The 21436-nt window shown below is 41.8% G+C and overlaps 5 protein-coding genes across 7 annotated transcripts; 1 reads left to right on the top strand and 4 right to left on the bottom strand.

The window, feature by feature from the left end:
- Positions 1-1098: 1098 nt before the first annotated feature.
- Positions 1099-2813, bottom strand: LOC102706336 (heat shock 70 kDa protein BIP2-like). The gene has a single exon (XM_006663764.3). It carries the CDS (start codon positions 2592-2594, stop codon positions 1191-1193), a length of 1404 nt encoding a protein of 467 aa, XP_006663827.2. The 5' UTR covers positions 2595-2813; the 3' UTR covers positions 1099-1190.
- Positions 2814-3442: 629 nt separating this feature from the next.
- Positions 3443-5472, top strand: LOC107305405 (aspartyl protease family protein At5g10770-like). The gene is made up of 2 exons (XM_015843033.2): positions 3443-3536; positions 4152-5472. Exons 1-2 carry the CDS (start codon positions 3443-3445, stop codon positions 5339-5341), a joined length of 1284 nt encoding a protein of 427 aa, XP_015698519.2. The 3' UTR covers positions 5342-5472.
- LOC107305351 lies at positions 5101-8892 on the bottom strand. Its single transcript, XM_015842733.2, has 8 exons — positions 8872-8892; positions 8557-8621; positions 8312-8351; positions 8105-8230; positions 7737-7853; positions 7125-7230; positions 6041-6418; positions 5101-5953 (listed from the first exon to the last, which is right to left on the bottom strand). The coding sequence occupies exons 1-8, from the start codon at positions 8890-8892 to the stop codon at positions 5628-5630; spliced, it is 1179 nt and encodes a 392-aa protein (XP_015698219.1). The 3' UTR covers positions 5101-5627.
- A 2934-nt stretch (positions 8893-11826) lies between these two features.
- On the bottom strand, positions 11827-13200 carry LOC102704023 (alpha carbonic anhydrase 7-like). The gene is made up of 3 exons (XM_006664286.3): positions 13063-13200; positions 12736-12965; positions 11827-12652 (listed from the first exon to the last, which is right to left on the bottom strand). The coding sequence occupies exons 1-3, from the start codon at positions 13130-13132 to the stop codon at positions 12104-12106; spliced, it is 849 nt and encodes a 282-aa protein (XP_006664349.1). The 5' UTR covers positions 13133-13200; the 3' UTR covers positions 11827-12103.
- A 673-nt stretch (positions 13201-13873) lies between these two features.
- On the bottom strand, positions 13874-21436 carry LOC102703742. 3 transcript variants are annotated; one of them, XM_006664285.3, is made up of 9 exons: positions 21014-21431; positions 19284-20584; positions 18836-19193; positions 18145-18229; positions 17533-17589; positions 16755-16814; positions 16424-16642; positions 15013-16314; positions 13874-14668 (listed from the first exon to the last, which is right to left on the bottom strand). In XM_006664285.3, the coding sequence occupies exons 2-9, from the start codon at positions 20536-20538 to the stop codon at positions 14339-14341; spliced, it is 3666 nt and encodes a 1221-aa protein (XP_006664348.2). In that variant the 5' UTR covers positions 20539-20584; positions 21014-21431; the 3' UTR covers positions 13874-14338. The 3 variants fall into 3 exon arrangements, with proteins under 3 accessions (XP_006664348.2, XP_040385212.1, XP_015698709.1); XM_040529278.1 differs by having other exon boundaries at positions 14339-14668; positions 21002-21016; XM_015843223.2 differs by lacking the exon at positions 13874-14668 and adding an exon at positions 14675-14826 and having other exon boundaries at positions 21014-21436.

The raw sequence follows: 21436 nt of genomic DNA, 5'->3' as shown, positions 1-21436 counted from the left end.
CTCCCTCAATTTCAAAATATAAGATATATTTTGTGTCATTAGGATAAGAGATTATCAAAGATCACTGTTAGGATAAAATTTTTATGGCACAAAATTAATATGATTAGATTAATACTCTTATTATTATACTTTTGTGTTAAATACATATATATTAATGTCAGTGAAATGAGCCCGGGGTATACCGTATGACGGGAACATGTCGTCTAACACATTATCATGTTTTTTATTTCAATAAAGACAAGGTCAAAGCTAATACATGGCAAACCTTGACCTACAATCTTTACTACACGAAAAGAGTCGCACTTGAGCCACGTGACACGTCTCGAGAGAGGTTGCGCTCGGAGACAAAGAGACAACCACCTTCTCGTGTTAGGGGTCGCTTGCGTCTCTGTCACATCCAAGGGGCCCGACCCCCTCCGTCTCTTAAAAGCTCACGCTCTCACCCGCAGCCCCGGTCCTAACCAACAAAAGAGGGGCTCCGTGGCTTTCCGCTGGAGTAGTTTCACTCTTCGACAATTAATAAAATACTTTTTGATGAAACCGTTATCCCAATGAAATAAAATATACCATATATTTTAAAAATATATTTTAAAATGGAGGGAATACTCAAGAAAAATAAACCCATGCCCCTATGTATTAATCCTTTTTATGATTAAAATATGGACTAATATTACTCCACAATAGGTTCAACAATTATGTATGCCTATATCTACTCTGTAATATCATAGTAGTCAATTTTTTTGATAAATTTTTAACCAAAATGATCATCTATTTTGGGAACGACGGAGTATTGTGCCACATGTTTCAAGGTATCTATTAAATTTATGTACCAAAATTATCAATTATCCCTATAATTAAGTACATAATTCGTTGAATCATCTAAATCCATATACCCAACAATTAGATCAACGTAGGTTAACACTGCTTTTAAAAAAGCCAAACGATATATTTTGCAAACAAAAAATAACTTATGAGTAAAACTTTTATATACGTATGTTTAACAATATATAAGCTAAGGTTAAAAAAATATAAATTTTGGTGAAAAAACCCAAAATAAACTTCACATTTAAGTTTAAAAATTAAAATTTTGGTTTATAAACTTATTCTGAAGGGAAAAGATGGTGGCATAAGGATGTACAAAACACTATAATGCAGACAGTATTAATATTTAAATACAATTTTAAATTCAGTCAAAATTCATGGTAACAGCGGTCCATTGGTGACCCTATCTGACGGCGACCACCGGCTCCCATGCACAGGTACCCGTCCTCCATTGGATGGCTCAGAAGCCCACCTCCATGGACGACAGCTTCGTCCGGCTCCACCACCACCGCCATCGCCACCGCCCCGCTGCTAATGCTCGTCGCCGTCGCCGTCTCCTTCCCGTCGAAGTAGTTCTTGACGAGCTCCCGAATCCTCGGAATCCTCGTGCTTCCACCAACGAGAACGATGGCATCGATCATGTCGAACCCCGGCACGCGTTTGGTTTCCGCCATTGCCTTCTCCACGAGGGAGATGACCCTCTGGAAGAGGTCGTGGTTGAGCTCCTCGAACTGTGGCCGTGTTAGTGACCCGGAGAAGGAGACGTTGACGCCATTGGCGAGCTGGGAGTGGAGGTTCACTTGGGCGGTGTCGTGGCCAGCGGCGGTCAGCGTCTTCTTGGCGCGCTCGCATTGGGCTTTCAGTTTCGCGACGGCGAGGTCGTCGCCGGCGATGTCGATGCCGTGCCTGTGTTTGATGAGCTGCGTGAAGTGGTCGGCGAGTTTGCCGTCGAAGTCGTCGCCTCCGAGGTGGAGGTCGTGGTATGACGCGATGGCCTCGAACACGGCGTTGTCGTAGGTGAGGACGGTCGTGTCGGACGTGCCGCCGCCGACGTGGAGCACGAGGACGTTGCCGCCGTCGCGGAGCTTATTCCGGTGGAGCCCGTGGGAGACGGCGGCGGCGGTCGGCTCGTCGATGATCCTGACGGTCATCAGGCCGGCCATCGCGGCGGCGTTCATGGCCGCCTCGCGTGGGCCGTCGGAGAAGTAGTAGGGGACGGTGACGACGGCGTTGTGGACCTCCCCGCCGAGGTGAGCCTCCGCGCGAGCCTTCAGCTCGGCGATCACAATGGAGGCCACGTCGGAGGGGTACATACTCCTCGCCGCCGCACCGCCGGCGTTCACCTCGATGTGAGTCCTCGTGCACCAGTCGACGATCTTGTACGGCAGGTGCTCGGCGGCGCTCCGCACGTCCGGCGAGTCGAACCTTGTCCCGAGCAGGCGCTTGAAGCCGGAGATGGCGGCGGGGTGGTTCTTGGCAGCCTCGCCGACGAGGGTGGCGCCGTCGTCAGTGAAGGCGACCGAGGTGGGGATGCAGAGCCGGAACATCGGCGTGGACTCGCCGTCGGCGCCGCCGTAGCCGGCGACGCAGGAGTTGGTGTTACCGAGATCGACGGCGATGACGCTGCCGAGCCGGTACGGCACCCTGGGTGGTCCGTACCTGATGGTATCCACCATCATCGCCGTCGCCGGCCGGAGAAAGCAGCACAGCAACACCGCCGCCGCCGCCGCCGCCAAGATGTCGACGACGGCGCCGCCGTCCCGAGCCATCATCGATCGATCGCAACCGACGCCGAAGAGTAATTTAGTTCTTTGACGATTAGATTGAGCAGAGAGGGGTTTTACATGTTGGGCCCACGTGTCAGTCAACGGTAAAGTCGCCACGTAACCTTGCACACGGCAGCTAAAACTATAATTGGATTTAGTGTACAACTCTAACCTTTTGATTAGTAATTTATACTGCCTTTATTTATATCTTAGGCTAGGCCTGGCTCCTGATCGGTCCCATCCCTGGTACAAACTTTTCAATATGTTTGGTCATTCGTCTAATTTAAAGATATTAACGTAAAATTATATATATATATACATATATTTATTGGTTCAAATAATTTTATGGGTAAAAGCGTCGTAAAACAAGTCACAATAAAATAAATAATGATCCTAAAAATTTGAATAAGCCAAATGATCTAACTTAATATCTAAAAGAGCCAAAGGTTCGGACATTTAAACATGGGGAGTATACAATATTATATTTTAAAATAAAATTTCAATTTGATGTACAGTTATTGCGATGTTTTTAAAATTAGTATGATTGGATTTCATATATAACTTTTGCTTTTGTAAATACAATCATATTTTTGTGCAACTACATTAATTGATCTACACCATTCTAATTTGGATTTATCACCAGGAATTGTCAATATATTTCTATTTTTAGTAATATAAGAATGTCCAACCTTCTTTTCGAGCATCTTTATAAAATATATCTAGGCGAGAAAATAAGGAATGGCATATTCATTGTGATGAACTATCTGTTATATTGGTAGTTGGAGCATGCCTGTTGGTAGGTGGTGAGACATTTTTATCGCTCAGCACATACCTACACATCGTGAACATATTTGATGAAGCTGTTCTTGGCTGGACTGGCGATTACGCTATGCTGCAGAATTCTACTCTGCACAAGCACTACTAGTCCAGGCTCCTCATCAACCTACGGTAATCATCTTTTTTTAATAAAAAAACGTATTCATGGTGTGTTTACTTCATTATTAAACAGAACTCAGAATCAAATGTGTGATTAATGACTTTTCTTATTTTAGTTTCAACTATCGTAGTCAAATTTACTGCTATTGTGATGCTATGGCTTCCAGAAAATGTACTCATCTTTTTTTTTTTCATCAAGTCTGTTAATTGTGCTTATAATCGAAGCTAATAAAGCTCTGTTTTACGTTTGAATACCATGCCAAAAGTGCCATATTTGTAGTAGTACTTGTTCCTGCGGAATTGTCCGATCGTTGATTGTGTTTTTACTGTCAGAAATGGTGTCATATATGGCCTTTGTAAACCTCTTGTGCAAGGTAGTTTGATATGGATTTTTCCTTCTTATTAAATTCGAAATCGTGAAAAACAATCACAGTTATGACACGAGAAGACATACAACAACCATCAACAAAATCAAGATTATGCATGCACATCTTTTGCAACTATTATATCTCATGGTAGTTTACCTGTAATAATTTCACTAATATTGGTCTGTCAATTAATACGTCCGCATCTTATATTTCTTCTTATACTTGATGCATGAAAGTATGTTTTTCTCCTGAATAACAGGTATTGGTTTGAACACAAATGGAACCATAACATTCCCTGTGTTCCACATAAACAATTCCTTCATATCTAGAATGATCCAGCCAGAAAACATACCTGCAGACTCCTCCATTGTAATAGGGGATGACAGCATGCGCAAGAACAAGTATTTCATGGGCATCAACCTTGGCACGCCACCTGTTTTCAATCTTGTCACCATTGACACTGGTTCAACTCTCTCCTGGGTTCAGTGTAAGAATTGTGAGATAAAATGCTATAAACAAGCTGCAAACGCTGGGCAGATATTCAACCCTTACAGCTCCTCAACTTACAGTAAACTTGGGTGCTCAGCTGAGGCCTGCCATGGCATTCACATGGACCTTGCTGTTGAGTATGGCTGTGTGGAAGAGAATGATGCTTGTCTCTACAGCTTAAGATATGGGTCAGGAGAGTATTCAGCAGGGTACTTAGGGAGAGACAGGCTCACTCTTGCCAGCAACAGCAGAATTGACAGTTTCATCTTTGGCTGTGGAGAAGATAATCTTTACAGTGGAGTCAATGCTGGGATAATTGGTTTTGGGACTAAAAGTTTCTCATTTTTCAACCAGGTATCGCAGCAGACAGATTATGCCGCCTTTTCTTACTGCTTCCCCAGAAATCATGAAAACCAAGGGTCACTGACCATAGGCCCATATGGCAGAGATCTCAATCTTATGTGGACGAAATTGATTTATTATGATCACAAACCAGTATATGCTATCCAGCAACTTGATCTGATGGTCAATGGAACACGGCTTGAAATCGATCGATATATCTATACCTCCAAGATGACAATTGTTGATTCTGGCACTGCTGATACATACATTTTATTACCGGTGTTTGATGCACTGGACAGAGCGATGACAAAGGAAATGCAAGCCAAGGGATATGCCCGGGGATGGGATGAAAGGAAGATATGCTTCATTTCCAACACTGGCTCAGCAAACTGGAATGACTTTCCAACAGTGGAGATGAAACTCATCAGGTCTACCTTGAAGCTGCCAGTGGAAAATGCATTCTATGAAAGCTCAAATAATGTAATTTGTTCTACATTTCTTCCAGATGATGCAGGTGTCCAAGGGGTACAAATTCTAGGTAATAGAGCTGTCAGATCATTTAAGCTTGTTTTTGACATCCAAGCCATGAACTTTGGCTTTAGGGCTAGGGCATGTTGACAGCTGAGTAGTTTCTACAAGATAGAATTAATATCTTGGTGTACCAGTCTGGAACTAATTGTCAGATCTCAGGCAGTATAACTGGTGTACTATGTCACAAACTTACTGCACTTGACCATGGCCATTATATTGACAACATGTTTTGGGGTTTGCTTAGTTAGGTCATGCACGCGTGTAGTGGTGTGTGCACACATGCACCTTCCATGTTTTTGAAAAAAAAAACAAAAAAGAATGAAAAACTTGTTTTAAACTAGCGGTTCCAATCCTTCTAACCATTCAGGGAAGTTTATGTAAACGACAGCCTGCGCTCCTTCAGCTGTGCCGATGAAAGCCTCCCAGAGGATAGCCTGCGCTCAGTCTGTGGGTTACCCTCTGAAGAGAGCTTCTGACTTCGGTTCAAGGGAAGAGACTGCGGTTGACATGCATTTGCTGCTGGATTAGACCACCACAGGTGCCAAAGACAAATAAGTAATATCATGCAGAATGCCACTGAAACAAATGTCCATGGGATCTTGATGACCTTATTGCCAGAGCCATGTACATTTCCCACAGGATGATTCTTCTGGACAGGGTTGCTCATACCACTGGAGGAAGATTTTTCCTGCCGACAGACTGATTAAAACAAGGAGAAAAATATTTAGGGGCTTTAAGTTACTCCAGATCTTAAGATGAAATAGTAAATGTAACAGACATGTATACCTGTATGACATGATGTGACTGGAAAAGAAGACCATTTAGTGACAGTATGCATATCTTTTCCCTGGCATAGAACATAAGATGATACCAACCCATGTCCATCATTAGGGTATCTTAGTTGCAAATAGCGACACAGGCAACATGCTCCGCTCTCATTACTAGTTGGCAAATGATCAATTGAATGAAGCAATGCATTGCAACATATCACTGAGGGTGGCCTCCATTTCCCATCCGTCTGTTTGCAAGAGAGTGTAGCTACACTTGTCTTGTCAAAGCGACAAGTACCAATCTCTTCACTTTCATCATGTGTTAATGAATGGACTGGGGAGACCAAGAGAAGGATCACCAGGAATAAAACCCACACTTTACTTGGAATAAGAGCTGACAAACATGGGAGAAATAGAAACACGTTTAGAGCAATTAAGTAAACATTTTAGTTTAGTTAAATTATATCAAAATTTAGGAAACAATATGAAGGTATCAATATCAACTAATCATAACTCATAAGTAAACTTGTTGCTATAAGATTTCTAGATATACAAGATCCATTTTTCTCTGTGATATAATATCAAATACCAATTATTATGGTGAGATTTGATCGCAGAATTTCAAGTTTGCATTGTGGTTTAGATATAATCAATGGAAACTGTACATGTTATTTCGAATTTTAATATATGACAAGTCCCATAATTTCATGAGCTAGTTGTTATAAATGGCAAGTCAAAAAATCATTCAATTCTTTCTGACTATTACCACCAGAGGGGAAAGAGGAACAACAAACCATTGGATCATAGGAAAATGAACGGCCTAAACAATGTTGGAGCTCCATAAAACTCCTTTGTTGTCATATCAGAAGTAACTTTGTGTCTGTGTGTCCCTCAGAAACTCACTATTTCTATTTTCTGGAGGCGACAGTGTAATTAGACCCTAAAATATCAATGGGTTTCCGATACACAATAAATTTTTTTTGGTAATTTTCCACAAGTTTTAAAACTGCAAATGTGACACGTCTAGCCTCGAGCTCCTCAAAACATACATAAAAGTTCAGCAGTCATATCAACTTCAACAGCTGAGAGAAAGGGTGTACCTGTCAATAGTGGATTCACTGTCCTTGTGGCATGTTTTGAATATGCAGAAACACCAAACTCTGTCTCTACCTCTGATCTGGAAACTGGTTTCTTGACTACTGCAACCTTGGAAAATATCAGAAAAATATTCGTTGCCATTCGTAAGATTTATGGTTTTCACGAACCAGACTGATCTAAATATTCAAATTGCAGCAAAAATATACTGCTGAAGCGACCCATGAAGCCCAAATAGATGAAGTATAGGTGTGAATAAGGTGGTGTTTAGTTGCCAAAATTTTTTTGGTAAAAACATCACATCGAACGTTTGACTGGATATCAGAAGGGTTTTTGGACACGAATGAAAAAACAAATTTCACGGCTAGCCTAGAAACCACGAGACGAATCTTTTGAACCTAATTAATCCGTCATTAGCACATGTTGGTTACTGTAGCACTTATGGCTAATCATGGACTAATTAGGCTTAAAAGATTTGTCTCAAGATTTTTTCCATAACTGTGCAATTAGTTTTTTTGGTTCACCTATGTTAAATGCTTTACTTAGATGTCCAAAAATTCGATGTGATATTTAAAAAAAATTCTGGAAACTAAACAAGGCCTAAGTATAAACCTCACCTTTGCAACCAGCCTGTCAGATAACTTGTAATGGTTAGCATATTCCTCCTTCAACATATTTTGCGGTTCCAGAGGGCAGGTGTATTCTGTAGAAGTAATTTCACATGGTCCATTTGCCTGGATGAAATAAAGGACAGAAGAATATCAAACATTATTGTTCAGCTTAGAATAGCAGCCACATTCAGGAGCGTGACAGGGAAGGTCCAAAGATACAAAATGTCTGGTCACAAACTCAATTCACTTCCAAAAGGCAAAATTCCTTCCCCTCACAAAATAAAAAATGCCAATGAAGCAGATACTATAATGAAACAATAATATTTATGTTACTATACGTTAAAAATATTAGGGCATGGATTGAGAAAACTAACATTAATACCAGCATTTTCGTCAGCTAATTGATAGGTGTAAAGAGCTTGGAGTGGACGTCCAGCAACATCGATAATAGTAGTATCAGCATTCAGCTTATTCCCATATTTCTGATTAACACTGATAACCTGTGAAGAAATGCAAATCAAACCAGAACTCTCAATAGCCAGAGACAGAATGAAATCCAAGAAAACTCACAGCAGCAGTACCAAAACTGCAGTATCGCTTCCTTTGCTAGCATAGCAAGTGCTGTAGACACAAGAGGACTAAAAGCAATCACTAGTAACTGCACTGAAACAGAGATTCATTTGAGTCAAAAATATATCCTTTCCTATTATAGTTTCATGCAAATCATTTAATGAAAGAAACAGTTCATGCTACACTGTGAGAAATGAAGTAGGTCAACACCAAGTTTTAATAGAAATGTTAAAACTTAAAACAGGGACCAGCATACATCTCTTTAAGCTTAAGGAGAATGCAATATGTAGCAACAACTTCAGTATTGCCAATCTCCTCATCCTGTATATTGGTGAAAGACTCAACATCATCAGTCACCCACTAAACCAATACATTGCTAGACTTGGCTCCTCAAATGCCAGAGTAAACAACATATGAGCAACTGATGGTATAATGCCAATGGGCCCCTTCTCAATTCATGTTTTCTGCAACTATGCATCCTTTGGATAAATACTAATTGAGCTACATGCACGGATTAAAGGTCATACTCATTCAGTAAACATATTAGCAAATATCACAATTCAGAGCATACCAGCCAGAAAAAGGTACGCATACCGACATACGACATCACATGCAAAGGTCAATTCAGATGTACAAATCATATCCCTAGATTCAAGATCAACATTGGCTGTTTGGATCCAGAAACTTTTTTTTAAGTCTTTTGTCACATCAAATGTTTAGATGTTAATTAGGAGTATTAAATATAGACCGATAACAAAACTAATCACATAAATAAACACTATTTCATTAGACAAATTTTTTAAGCCTAATTAATCCACGATTAGCAAATGTTTACTGTAGCATCATATTCGCTAATCATGGACTAATTAGGCTCAATAGATTCGTCTCACGAAATAGTCCAAAGTATGTGATGGATTTTATTAATAGTCTATATTTAGTACTTCTAATTAGTGTTCAAACATTCGATATGACAGGGACTTAAAAAAGACCCTGGGGATCCAAACACCCCCTTACTGTCTGTCTCATGACTCAAATTCAGCCTGATACCTATCAACAAACTAAAAGGTGGTGAGCTCAGAATGAAAATCCTCCAAGAGCACATAGATGCCCCAGTGGGCCCAGTAGTGCATTTTCAGTGACGCATACATGCGAAACAATATCAGTACAACAGTATGCTGTCATATCAGAACTGCATGCTTATTGGCTAGAAAAATATTTGCTTCATAATTAGCAAATCAGAAAATGGTCTTCTGTCAGTCCGTTGTAGATGGGGCAAGCACTACTCTTTTCTTGGAAAATAACACCTAGGAATACGTGTGATATACAGAATTTCAGGGAGCTATTGCCCTTTCTCAGAATAAGATATTGTTATTTGTCAGATGGGGTAAGCGCATTTTTATTTTGAAAACGACAGGTGATCTTTTTGGAAAGGGAGAATAATATATATAATACATATGGATTTCAACAACATGGCTTTTCAAGACTTACATCGAGATTATTTTTTAACCAATTAATCGTAGAACCAAGTTGAGTTATAAGATTATTTCAACAGTTAGCATATCAGGATTCAATTGGATGCAGTAATCCATCCAGTATAACTCATAAAAAGTAGTACATACAATATATCTGTCTGTGCAGACCACTGGTTTGAGGTCATCAGTTCATTCTTATGTAATCATCTATTCTCAGGACGGTTTTTGAGTAGGCATCGATCACAATTGAACAGCCAGCATAATGCTGATCGTGGTTGATAAACAAGGGCATTATCCGACAAACCAAACGAAAGGGAACAGAAATTTGCTCTTGCGGACACGGCGGCATCCATGCATCACCCAATCAACTAGTTGTTAATTAAGCCGCAACCCAAGCCAAGCCAACCCAACCCATATAAAATCATTTTCTTAAGCGAAAAACGAAACTAGGAAGATGAGCAGAGATAAATGCGACGGAAATGGGGCGGGGCCAGCGAGGAGAAGGAGGAGGACGAACCGCTGCGGCAACGGCAGTGTCCCCGAGCAGGACGCGCGGCGAGCTGGGGGTTGGGCGAGGGCGACGCTTCTTCGCATCCATAGATCGATCGCCCGGCGGAGGGGACCTTCCTGGTGGCTATCAACTCGCGTGGGGGAGAGCTAACTACGAACCCCATCCAGGCGCGCGCGGCGGCGGAGCCTTCGTCATCGCCGGAAGGCCGTGATCGAAACCCTAAATGCTTCCCGCGCTGCGGGTTTCTCCAGGGTTTAAGCTTCGCGATCGCGAGCACGCACAAAAACTACACGAGACTACGAGAGGAGAGGAGTGAAGAAGCGCCTCGCTTCGCTACGCTTTGCTAGTGTTCTTCCGATGGCCCGGCCCATTCACGTTGGCCTTCTTCTCACCGCATGATGATGGGCCAAGGCCTGTTTTGTCATCTGGATGGGCTGGCCTCATTGGGTCCATTTACAATTCCATTTTTTGCTCTCTAATTCTACACTGGTGTATATTAAGCTTTCGGTGGTTATACTTATAAACTAAATTTTAAATTTTAAATTTAGAGTTAATTTTAGGATTTTTTCATCACAATCAAGCATTTGCTTCTATATCACAAAAACATATAAAAGTTTTTTACCTACAAATTATTTTAATTTTCTTTTGACATGGAAGACTGCCAGGCTTTGCCCAGCAATATAATTTTCATTTGTAAACAAAAAGAGTTTATGTACAACAAATTATTTTAATTATTAACAAGATGTTTCGTTTATACTTAGTTTCAGTGAAACAATGAGTTTCGGGATTTACCTACTATCTGTCGAAGCATCTTGCACTTTTTTAACCGCTGGATGTTGTCTGAGATTGGTGTTGGCAATTTGATGATTGCGCACAAATCTCCATCCTGCTATAGTGTTGTAATTACATGTCAGATACGTTGTAGTTAGAGATTTTTAGTCCAATGTCACATAGGTCTTTTTTCCCTTATCGTATCTTAGTCAATATACGTAATACGCACACACACACTGAGTGATAGTTGACCCTGTTCTTATTAAATTCATGTATTTCAAAGGGTTGTCGCTTGTGTACATATAACCGAATATGATATTGCAGATTTCTTTGTGAGAGAAAATTAAATATATTGATGGTTGAGCTTTGATAGAAGAAATGAAAAATCAAAACATGATAAATTTTACTATACTTAAAAAGTAGCCAGACGTGCTAAGCTTTTATTGTAAACTTTTGCTACCTCTATATAGGGTTAACTCACATATGGAAATTTCGGTACTTCAGACACCCATCTCCCTAATAGAAAAATATTTTACTCAGAATTTTTAATTTTTTTACTTTTGCAAATTTTATTCAGATTTGACCAAATTTTGTTTATGTTTGAAATAATTTCTGACCCTTGCCAGTACAAGGCAGACGCTGGCAAATTCTAGATAACCACAAAGTCGACGCGCACGTCGTCTCCTACTGAAAGCACTACTAAGGCCTTTGTAACCACTAGTTTACATGCCCTTTTCGCATTTTCACTGTATTTATGTATAACACATATAAAAAATTATACATTGCTAACACAAACACCTAGTAGCCCGAGCTACATGATGTCACTGGCATGAAGTAACAAATTTTAGGCTAAAATGTATAGTGCGTTTGGTATTGAATAATAGTAAAATTGCTTGTCGAATCATAGATGGATGATCAGTAATAGTAACGCATTTGTGATATATGTTAATGATGAGTGAATTAATACAGTAGATGAATCCATTCGAACAGTAATAATTAATTAATCGATCGAACGGCATGATCATGAAATGGAAGAATTTAAAGATAGTCTAGTTTGAGTACTCTTGGAAGGAGACGGTGGTGTTGGGCGGGTTGTAGAAGAAGACGGTCCTGCCGTTGAGCGGCTGCGCGGGGCGGGCGTCCTTGGAGGGCAGCGGCGCCATGATCAGGTCCAGCTGCTCCTTGCCGATCTCCCTCACCTTGCCCAGCACGTTCCAGACCACGTTCTCCGAGCACGGCGGCGTGGTCAGCGAGCCGACGTACCGGAAGTAGCTGCCCGTGCGCTTCTGCAGCGACCGCAGCTGCACCACGCCGGCGGCCACGTGGGAGTCCTCCTTGCTGAAGTCGCACTCGTCGGCGCCCAGCTCGGCGAGGTGGTCCTTGAGCTGGAGGTAGAACGAGTCCGGCGCGCCGATCTTGTAGAGCACGGAGATCACGGCGAGGCTGCCGTCGGCCTCGCACTTGTGCACCAGGTGGAGCTCCAGCGGGAACCGCTTCCCGTTGATGGTGTGCTCCGACGGCGCGTGCCAGTGGATCACGTGGAACCCGTACACCTTCCCCATGATGCTCACCTCGCCGACCTTGCCCTCGAACTTCATCTGCACCCACATGATCGGATGAATGAATTAGCTGGGTATATATGCATCCATCGCCGCGCCATGGCCGGTGGTGGGTGGCTTGCCGTGATGTCCTTGCCGTTGTTGATGAGGGTGGCGTTGCCGGCGGCGTAGGTGCGCTCGAGGGACTCGAGGTCGGAGCGGGGGACGACGGTCTGGGTGCTGATGTCGATGGGGGACTGGGACTTGCCGTCGCCGCAGAGCTTGTACTCCGGGCTCAGCTTCCCCCAGTTCTCCGGCCCGTCGATGGCGCCGGAGATGTAGGTGAACTCCGGCCCCTCGTGCCCATCAGTATCTGCAATCCCATCCCATCCCATCCAGCCATCATCTCCATTAATTAATCCCTCGCCATCAAGAAACCGAGCGCAAATGCATGCAACGCAACCACGTACGAGCGAGAACGACGGCGAGCGACGACGCGGCGACGAGGAGGACGACGGCCGCGCGGCAAGACACCACCATTGATATAGCTCGATCGCCTCCTGATCTGAAAAATCTCAACTTTTTTTTGTTCCCAGAGGGGAGCTGTGACGTCGATGATCCGATTCTATATGGGTTAAGTGTTTGCGACACGCAAAATTAGCAGTTTGGGCGGGTGGACAGGAGCGGCTAATTCGCTGGACGGCTGTAGATTTGTGTGGAGGATTAATTTAGCCATGCCTAAAACAGGGAAAATACAATTCACATACAATAATGATTTGTATCATGGTAGCTAGGAACTGATCTGTGCATTGCAACTGACCAATATCACTCAGAATAGATTGACAAAATGAGAACGATTGCACTTTTAAATACTCCATCCGTTTCATATTATAAGACTTACTATAAGACTTATTAGATTTATCTAAATTTATTTATATGCTAAAGAAACTACTGGTAATCTCTGCCTTTTATGGTTAGTTCTTTCATCTCTTGTGTATAACCGACTGAAATCCAAATTGTATTTCTTGAATCCATGCGACTGAATTCCAATTGTATTGTGACAATTGTGGCATGCACGCAGTGCATTTCGTTGTAGGTATAACATTTCTCTAAAAACAGGGAGCTTTCAAATATCAACAGTTTAACTTGGGAAAATGTTAAAATGAATTGGATGCCTTGATTGAAAAACACTTACATGCTTGTACTATGTGAGAGAAGTGAAGTGAGCTACCTAGACAGAAGTCAGAGACAAATGCGCGTGCAGTTCCCTGAAACAAGCCATGCACACATCAACTTTACTTGACATTACAGTGTCAATGGCCATGGATCGAATTTACAGAACATTTAAACTTGCTTATGTTACAAGCTGTAACACACAAGTCATAACACATGACTGACGGCTGAGCCTTTCTTTCTGTAGACGACACAAACCCGCCAAGTCAGCAAAGCAACGAACTGAACGATCGCTGTGTCCTCATCGACATGCATGGCTCCTCAAACAAATCTTTTTACAGCAGGGGAACGCTTTCTCACGCGCTAATGGTAGGTTAACTTAATGTGTCAGTTGTCATAGGTCAGGCCTGGTCACCACTTCAGTCAAGCTATTCACAGGTGGTCGCCTTCACATGTTGGTCTTGCTGCCCCGTTCAGAGAAGTGCAAATTACAGCTGATTGCAGTGTCATTATCTGGAGGATGCAGCCAAGCAGCAGCAGCTATGCAACGAGATGAAATGCTTGGAAGACCATTTAACTTGGGCCAGGTCTTTTTCTGCTTCTTCTTGAATCACTGGACTTGTTGCGTTCAGCACCAATCTGTACCAGCTGAGTTTTAGTCCTTCTGGTTTTAGTTTGGCTAGGTTCACCAGTAGGGGAAGTGGACGGCCGTTGGCTTGTTCTAGATCCTGTACGTTTTGCATTGTCCCCCTTCAGCTTTTCTCTTGCTGGTTTGGCATTAGAAAACCTTTGTGGTTTCTGCGTTGCTGCCCCCTGTTTACCCAACTGTACTAATGTTTGTTGGTTCTGGCTCTGATTGTTACTGCCTTGATACTCCCCACAACCACCTGATGTCGAAACCCCCTGCACAAGGAAGCATCTATAGCTATCAGCGCATCAAAAGGGAGAGGAGGGAAAAAATATACATGCATATGGTTCAAAGTTGATATCTTTAGGAGGGAAATTGTGGCATCATCACCAATTATCAATCATTTTAATAGGAGTATTAGCAAGGAACATGCCTGAAATGCAAAAACAATCATACAAGGTAAATTTTCAGTAATATATGAGCAACATAGCGCAATAGATATGCTATGCCGTTGGTGAAATAACGTAGAGGGGAAAAAGGGAACTAAGCAGATTGTTTACCCCAGAAATAAACAATAAAACTACCTGTATAACGGATATGTGCCAAATTGTAATATTACCTTGTGTTGAGCCAGCAAGGGATTGACACCTTGAACTTGGTCCTCGTCAGAATCATCCATTTCCTCACATTCAAACTCGACGTGTTGGCTATCTTCCTCCGAATCACTTAATTCTTCTTGTTCCATTACAATGCCTTGCATTGATTCTTCATTAGACTCATCAATGCCATGATGAGAACTAACCTCCAGCTCTGAAACACTAGCTTTATCCTTCCTAGACCCCTCTGCCCTATCATTCAATTTGCTACAGGTACCTCTGAGATCCTTTCCATTGATGAAGTCCCTTGAAGAACATAAATGAATGTCCAGGTCAATATTATTCTCCTTCTCACAAGGGCTTGTGGATTTTTGCCTATCTGTTGACTGGTCATCTGGTGGGGCTTCCCTCATGTTACCCTCTGATTGATTACAAGGCTGATTGCAGTCATTTCCTGGTGCTCCACCAAACATGTCAACTTCGGTTCTTTGCAAGAGAGGATGGAAATCAATAGTATTAGCATTTACAGGAGTTCTCGCCTCAATGGAATCTGTAGTCGGATTGTTACTTTTTTCCGTTTGGATTTTCTCAAAGGGGAAAAGATCCCTTGAATGATTGATAAGGTTTTGGACCGGGTGACTATACGATGAAAGCACTTCTCTTGGGTACTGAAAAAGCAAAGGATGCATCTGAAAATCTTGCTCAGCGCCATCTTCTGTATTATTTCCATTAGAAATCCCATTCTGATGTAATCTAACACTAGTACTATGATCAGGGAATAGATTTAGTTGTCTATAAACACTTTCTGTAAAGGGTGGAGGTGGTACAGGAAACAGATCCTTTGCCACACTATCTGAGGTGCCCTTGAGTTGTGTCGGATTCTGATGGAATGCCACCTGAGATATCACACGGACAGAAGGAGGAAGGTTTACAGGAGGCAAATCTGGGGCTAGCTTGACCACACAGCTACCTTTCTCTTGACAGAATTGTGAAGGTTGTGGTCGGTCCAAAGAGCCACCTTGTTGTACCTTTTGCTTAGATGAAAGGCCATCAGAAGCGCAGGAACTAAAAGGAAAATATGAAGCAGTTGCATCGAAGTTTGCACTGTTTCCTTTCTGTTGTTCAGCCGAGTCACCTGCAACAGCAGATTCTTCACAGAGACTGCTGCTTGACTGCATCATCATGCCATTTCTGGCATTTCTTGGTAATGACAGCTGATACGGCATAATGATCATGCTCCTATTCTCTGTGTCTGCCAAAAATGCTTCATTGACATATGAATCATCATCATCATTTTCAGCACCCTCAGAACCATTGTTGTCCGCCTATCATGAAAGCACTAAAAAAATTAGCAAAGTAAAATATTACATGGACATGGAAACTATCAAATTAAAATATCATATGGATATCTCGCAGGTTCGATAAAACATTAACCTCCTGCCCATGAACCGCTTGCAAGTTAGGCATGGAAGCTTTAAGTTTTCTCCTCTTTGCTTCATATGATCGCCTCTTTTCTTTTTCGGCTTCGCTTTTATTGTAGGATTTCTGAACGCCAGTGGCAGACCTCCATTGGCGTGGGAGCAATGAAGGATCTCTATGTGGCACAACAAACCTCCAAATTAGTGCCCAATCATTTTTGAATACCTTGAGCCCCTGGCATCAGCAGTGCGTAAAATAATGGTAAGAAAATGTTCATTAAACAACAAAACATAATGTAGGCTGGAGTCAAAAATATAATCATGGCTGGAGTCAAAAATATAATCACCTCCTGGATGCGCTGTTGTTCTTCACTTGTCAATGGAGAGGTCTTCATACGGCGCACGTCCTGCATTAATATGGGAAAAATATGAAAATTTCAGAAGGCAAGTATGTGGCTATTACAGTAGGCTGTAGACCTTTACTCCAGAAGATAGCAAATCAGAGCCCAACGACCTCTGAAATCCTAATAGGACTGACCATAGCAGACACTACATCACTGAGAATCCTGCCATCTCCTCTCCCCCAAACAGTAATGCTATCCAGTACAAGGGAGCATGCTGACAAAAACATTTATACAGCATATAATGCTAACTTTCTAAGAGAACTATTCAAAACTTTTAGTACGAAAGGTCTTAAGCAAGGATAGAAATATTTGTCCTGGTGAATTTTCCTGTTCAAACATAACTGAGGAAAACTAACTCCCTAGTCTGGCTGAGTATGGTGCCAAATAACTGTGATATGGTCTATAATGTAAAAGGCAGCGTATTACAATTTAGTAAAGAAACTAAAGTAAAGTCCTATTGTAGTGTTGGCATTTAGACAATGGCAAAAATAATTCGCAAAAAGGGAGATAAAATTGTGGTGCTACAATATAGTGCTGAACTGTGACTGCTCAGGAACTTCACTACCAAAAACATTACTACAGATTTAGGATTTCACAATGATGCTGTTCATCATTACAGTTGTTTCAAAATAGGATGATATAATGAATTGTTTACACATATTGTGATATCCAGCATCTTGTATACCACCATACCAGTAAATAGAGTGGCCAAAATATTTACCTTAATTGGATTACCAGGAGCTTTGGAGGAGCTGCGGTTCTTTTGCCTCACAAATATCTACACCAAAAAAAAGATATGTTAGCAAATAAGTATGCATCATTACCCACAAAAACATTTAAGACCTTTAGCATTGAAGACTTAATAAATAGAGCAAGGTAAGCATATACCATAATTGAAATGTACCAAAATACTTAGGTGTCCTGATTGTAGAAGCTAGAAGAGAATAGAGAAAGAACCCAACTCACACATTGCTTGTGAAACAAAAAGAGAACGCAGTATACATAATTTTCATTCTCACAAAATAGATATAAAAATTTTAGGTCATCAACAGTGCCAGTAGGCTGAAAAGATTTCGGTCATGCCAATACAAACAATACTCTCTCTAACTAAAAATATTTAGAAGGAATTTTATTTAGTTTTACAGATAATCAGATGAAGTAAATTATTAGATGGGGTAAAGCAAGAACTCTGACCAATTACTACCAAACATATGATGAAGAATATACAAACTTGGTATGCCTGACGAATCATAGAAAGGATAGATTACTCAAACAAAATATAATCAAAAATGGTTTTCATGCTTGAGACAAAACAGCAAGCTAAAAATAATACCTGATGCTTAGATTTACATGGAAGAAAACGTTTTTGTATTGCTCCCCAGTCGTTATTATATTCCAAAAGTCCAAGAGCTAATAATCTGCAGGCAGAACATAAAGTAAAATTTAAACAAATTTCAAGACAAAAACATAGCACTGATGTATCGCAGTAGGTGTGTAGTAAACTGTGCAATGAAAAAGGACTGCAGTGATATTTTGCCATGTAAGTGGTGCTCTCTCGGTTTCGCATTGTAAGAATGTTTAGCATTGCCTAGATTCATATGGATGCTAATGAATCTAGACACATATATAAATTATATACATTCATCAATGAATGAATTTAGGCAAGGCTAGAAAGTCTTACAGTATGAAACAGAGTAGTAATATGCAGCAAACATAATACCATTAATTAGTAAAAGGATAACTTAAGATAAGTTTGACATAAAGAATGGCCAGATACAATAATTTTAGTTAATTGACTAATACACAAATTGTTCAGACCAATTCTAGCAACCAGAAATTGAACAGACACTTAAACCAAATATTACAAAACCTACCATACTCAGCATACATTAACCTCATTTGTTCTTAAGGCTAATAGAAAGGAAGTATGATCGAAATCCATTGATAGATTACAACTAATAAAAAGGCAAGGCATGACGTATGATTTTTTTAAAAAAAATATGTCAAAGAAGATGTAAGCATACCCATCCTCAGCATCAGTGAAGAGCACTCGATTAGCCATAGCTGTAGGAGGTGGCTTATGAGGAAATAGTGAAAAGTTGAAAAGTGGAAAGAACCTTTGTGCTAATCTTGCAATATCAAATGGAACAAGGGCAACAGATTCCTTTTTAGTGCTCTCGACAAGGGTAGCAGCTAATGATTTCTTCTGCTGTGACTTCCCAGATGAATCTGGTGATATGGACACACTATTTGATCTGCCCTGAGAAACTATGTTGGCATCTTTACAAGTGTTAAATACTGTCGTAGGAAAAAGAGGTTCTTTCCTAAAGCGGTTTTTGTCAGCAGTACCATCCACATGGCTTCTCCTATACTTCACAACAGCTGTCAATAAAAACAATTGTTAAGTGATGAGAAACAAAAGGAAGAACGCTGATGCACAATGAGCCCACTCAGCTATATTGAGGAACTTACCATCTGCGACATCATTTAAATAGCCAAGGGCCAGGTGAAGTGGTGAGACATCCAGAATGGACATGACAGGACTCTTAATTAATGGCATCCATTGGTACCCTAAGGTCTCAGAAGAGTCAAAACTAAATGAAGTGCAAAGATGCTGTGGCTCAAAACAGAACTGCCGATGAATAGTGCTTCTACTGGCCAATGCTTGATCACGACAGCCAACTAACTCAACTATCATCTTTTTAACATCAGTAGCTAGCTGCTGTTTAGATGGGTCAAGAACACATAATGAAAAGGTTTGGATCAGGAGTTGAACATGTTCATATATTAACATATGCAGGCGACCAAGCTGCTGATCAGTAAATCCATTTACTAAAGAAGCACTGTTTACTGATATCAAGGATGAAGGGATAAAGGCACTCTGGGATGGATTTTGCCACCCATAGGATTGACCAGGAACCATATATGGCAGAATTGGTCGTAAAGAAGATTTGGTCGATCCATGGTGGTCATTGCTTGACCCAGACAACTCTGTGCATGGTCGATTTTGCCTGGTTTGACGCCTACGGCCATCTTTCTCTTTCATAGTATTTGTACCTTCATAATTCTCAGCATTTTCATCATCACTTTCTAGGGCCTCCTCAATCTCGAGCTCAAAGTCAGCATCATTCTCATCTTCATCTTGGTTTTCATCTCCCTGACATACCTGTGTGTCATTGTCTCCACCAGATAGGACAGCTGCAAGGAACTTTCGATATTCCTCTTCCTCATCAACATTCTGCAGGTCACCATCATCATCTGATTCCTGGAGAAAGGTCTCCAACTCCTCTAGTGAGTAATTCGCTAGAGAGTATCTTGCTCGAGTCCGCCTGCAGATCGCATCTTCCTCACTACCCTCAAGCAACATGCTATCAGAATTCTTTAGTGTTGGAGAGCAAGCAACTTCACTTGGTAAGGCCTCTTCTTCCAATCCATTCAAGCGATCGTCCCCATTCTCACAAGGAACTTGGGATGAAGTGCTTTCTGGGTTATTTTCTTTGCAGACTCCTTCAGAAAGCAATACATTCTGAGGGTGTGCACAGTCACCCGTGTGTTCATTGACACAATTACCATCAGGATATACCTCACTACTTATTTGATCATCAAAACTAGCTTCCTCGCATTCCGCCTCTGAGGTGAGGCTTGATGAGGTCTCAGATGGAGAACCTTCTCTAAGAAAAGGGTTGAAATCCATGTCATCATCCTCCACGTCATCATCGACTTCCATAATAAATGGTGCAAGGGTAGTTCAAAATTGTCAAATTGATAACACCCTGTCATCCATTAGGTGAAAGTAAATGTGTTAACGAAATGTTCTTGCAAAAAACATTGAAATAAAACAAAACTAAGAAAAGATCAAAGGTATTTATTTATCCAACGGGGAAATGAGGCACACATGATCACACAAGCTACATTGTACAAAAATACTAATAAGGACCTACTTGGGAATTGCATACTTTTTTCCCTTGTAAAGAGAACCCCTTGTAACATTTGGTTACCCAAAAAAAATATCCCCTTTACCATTTGATTGCCCAAAAAATATCCCCTTTACCAATTTGGTTGGCCAAAGTATACCGGTGAGAAATCCCATTTAAGATGCCGGTTCGGGAGGGAAACTAGTTCTAAATCTATCATCTCTATAGTAATTTTAAATCAGAGCATCAATTTGGAACTAGAAGTGGACAATTCACCTTTGCACTAACCGGAAGAGAGGAAGAAGGCTGGCTGTGTGGCAGGAGCTGAACAGCGACCGGCGGGATAGACGGAGATCGACGGGCGGAGGAGGGCGACGGCCGGGACGAGGGGGTGGCGGAGGATGCCGAGCGGCGGATGAGGGCGCAGCAGAGGACGGTCGGCCGGAGGTGAGCGACGCGCAGTCAAGGCCAGAGGAGGGCGACTGCCGGAGGAGGGCGACGGGCAGAGGACGGCCCGGCGGAGGACGCCACGCCGGAGGACGACCCGAGCGCAGTGAGGCCCCCCAAACCCTAGCTTCGCAGTGAGGGGGAGAGAAACGAGGACCGATTCAGAGGGGGAGGTGACCCCTGCTCCTGGGCTGCACGCGTGGGCGCATGAGGGCTAGGCCGACGAGAGAGAAGGTGGATTTCTCCGTTTCTCCTCTGCCTGGG

The sequence above is a fragment of the Oryza brachyantha genome, chromosome 12 (genome assembly GCF_000231095.2).
Source record: "Oryza brachyantha chromosome 12, ObraRS2, whole genome shotgun sequence".
Classification (NCBI taxonomy): domain Eukaryota; kingdom Viridiplantae; phylum Streptophyta; class Magnoliopsida; order Poales; family Poaceae; genus Oryza; species Oryza brachyantha.
Note: the sequence above shows the minus strand (reverse complement) of the source record. Positions and strands in the feature narration are given on the sequence as shown.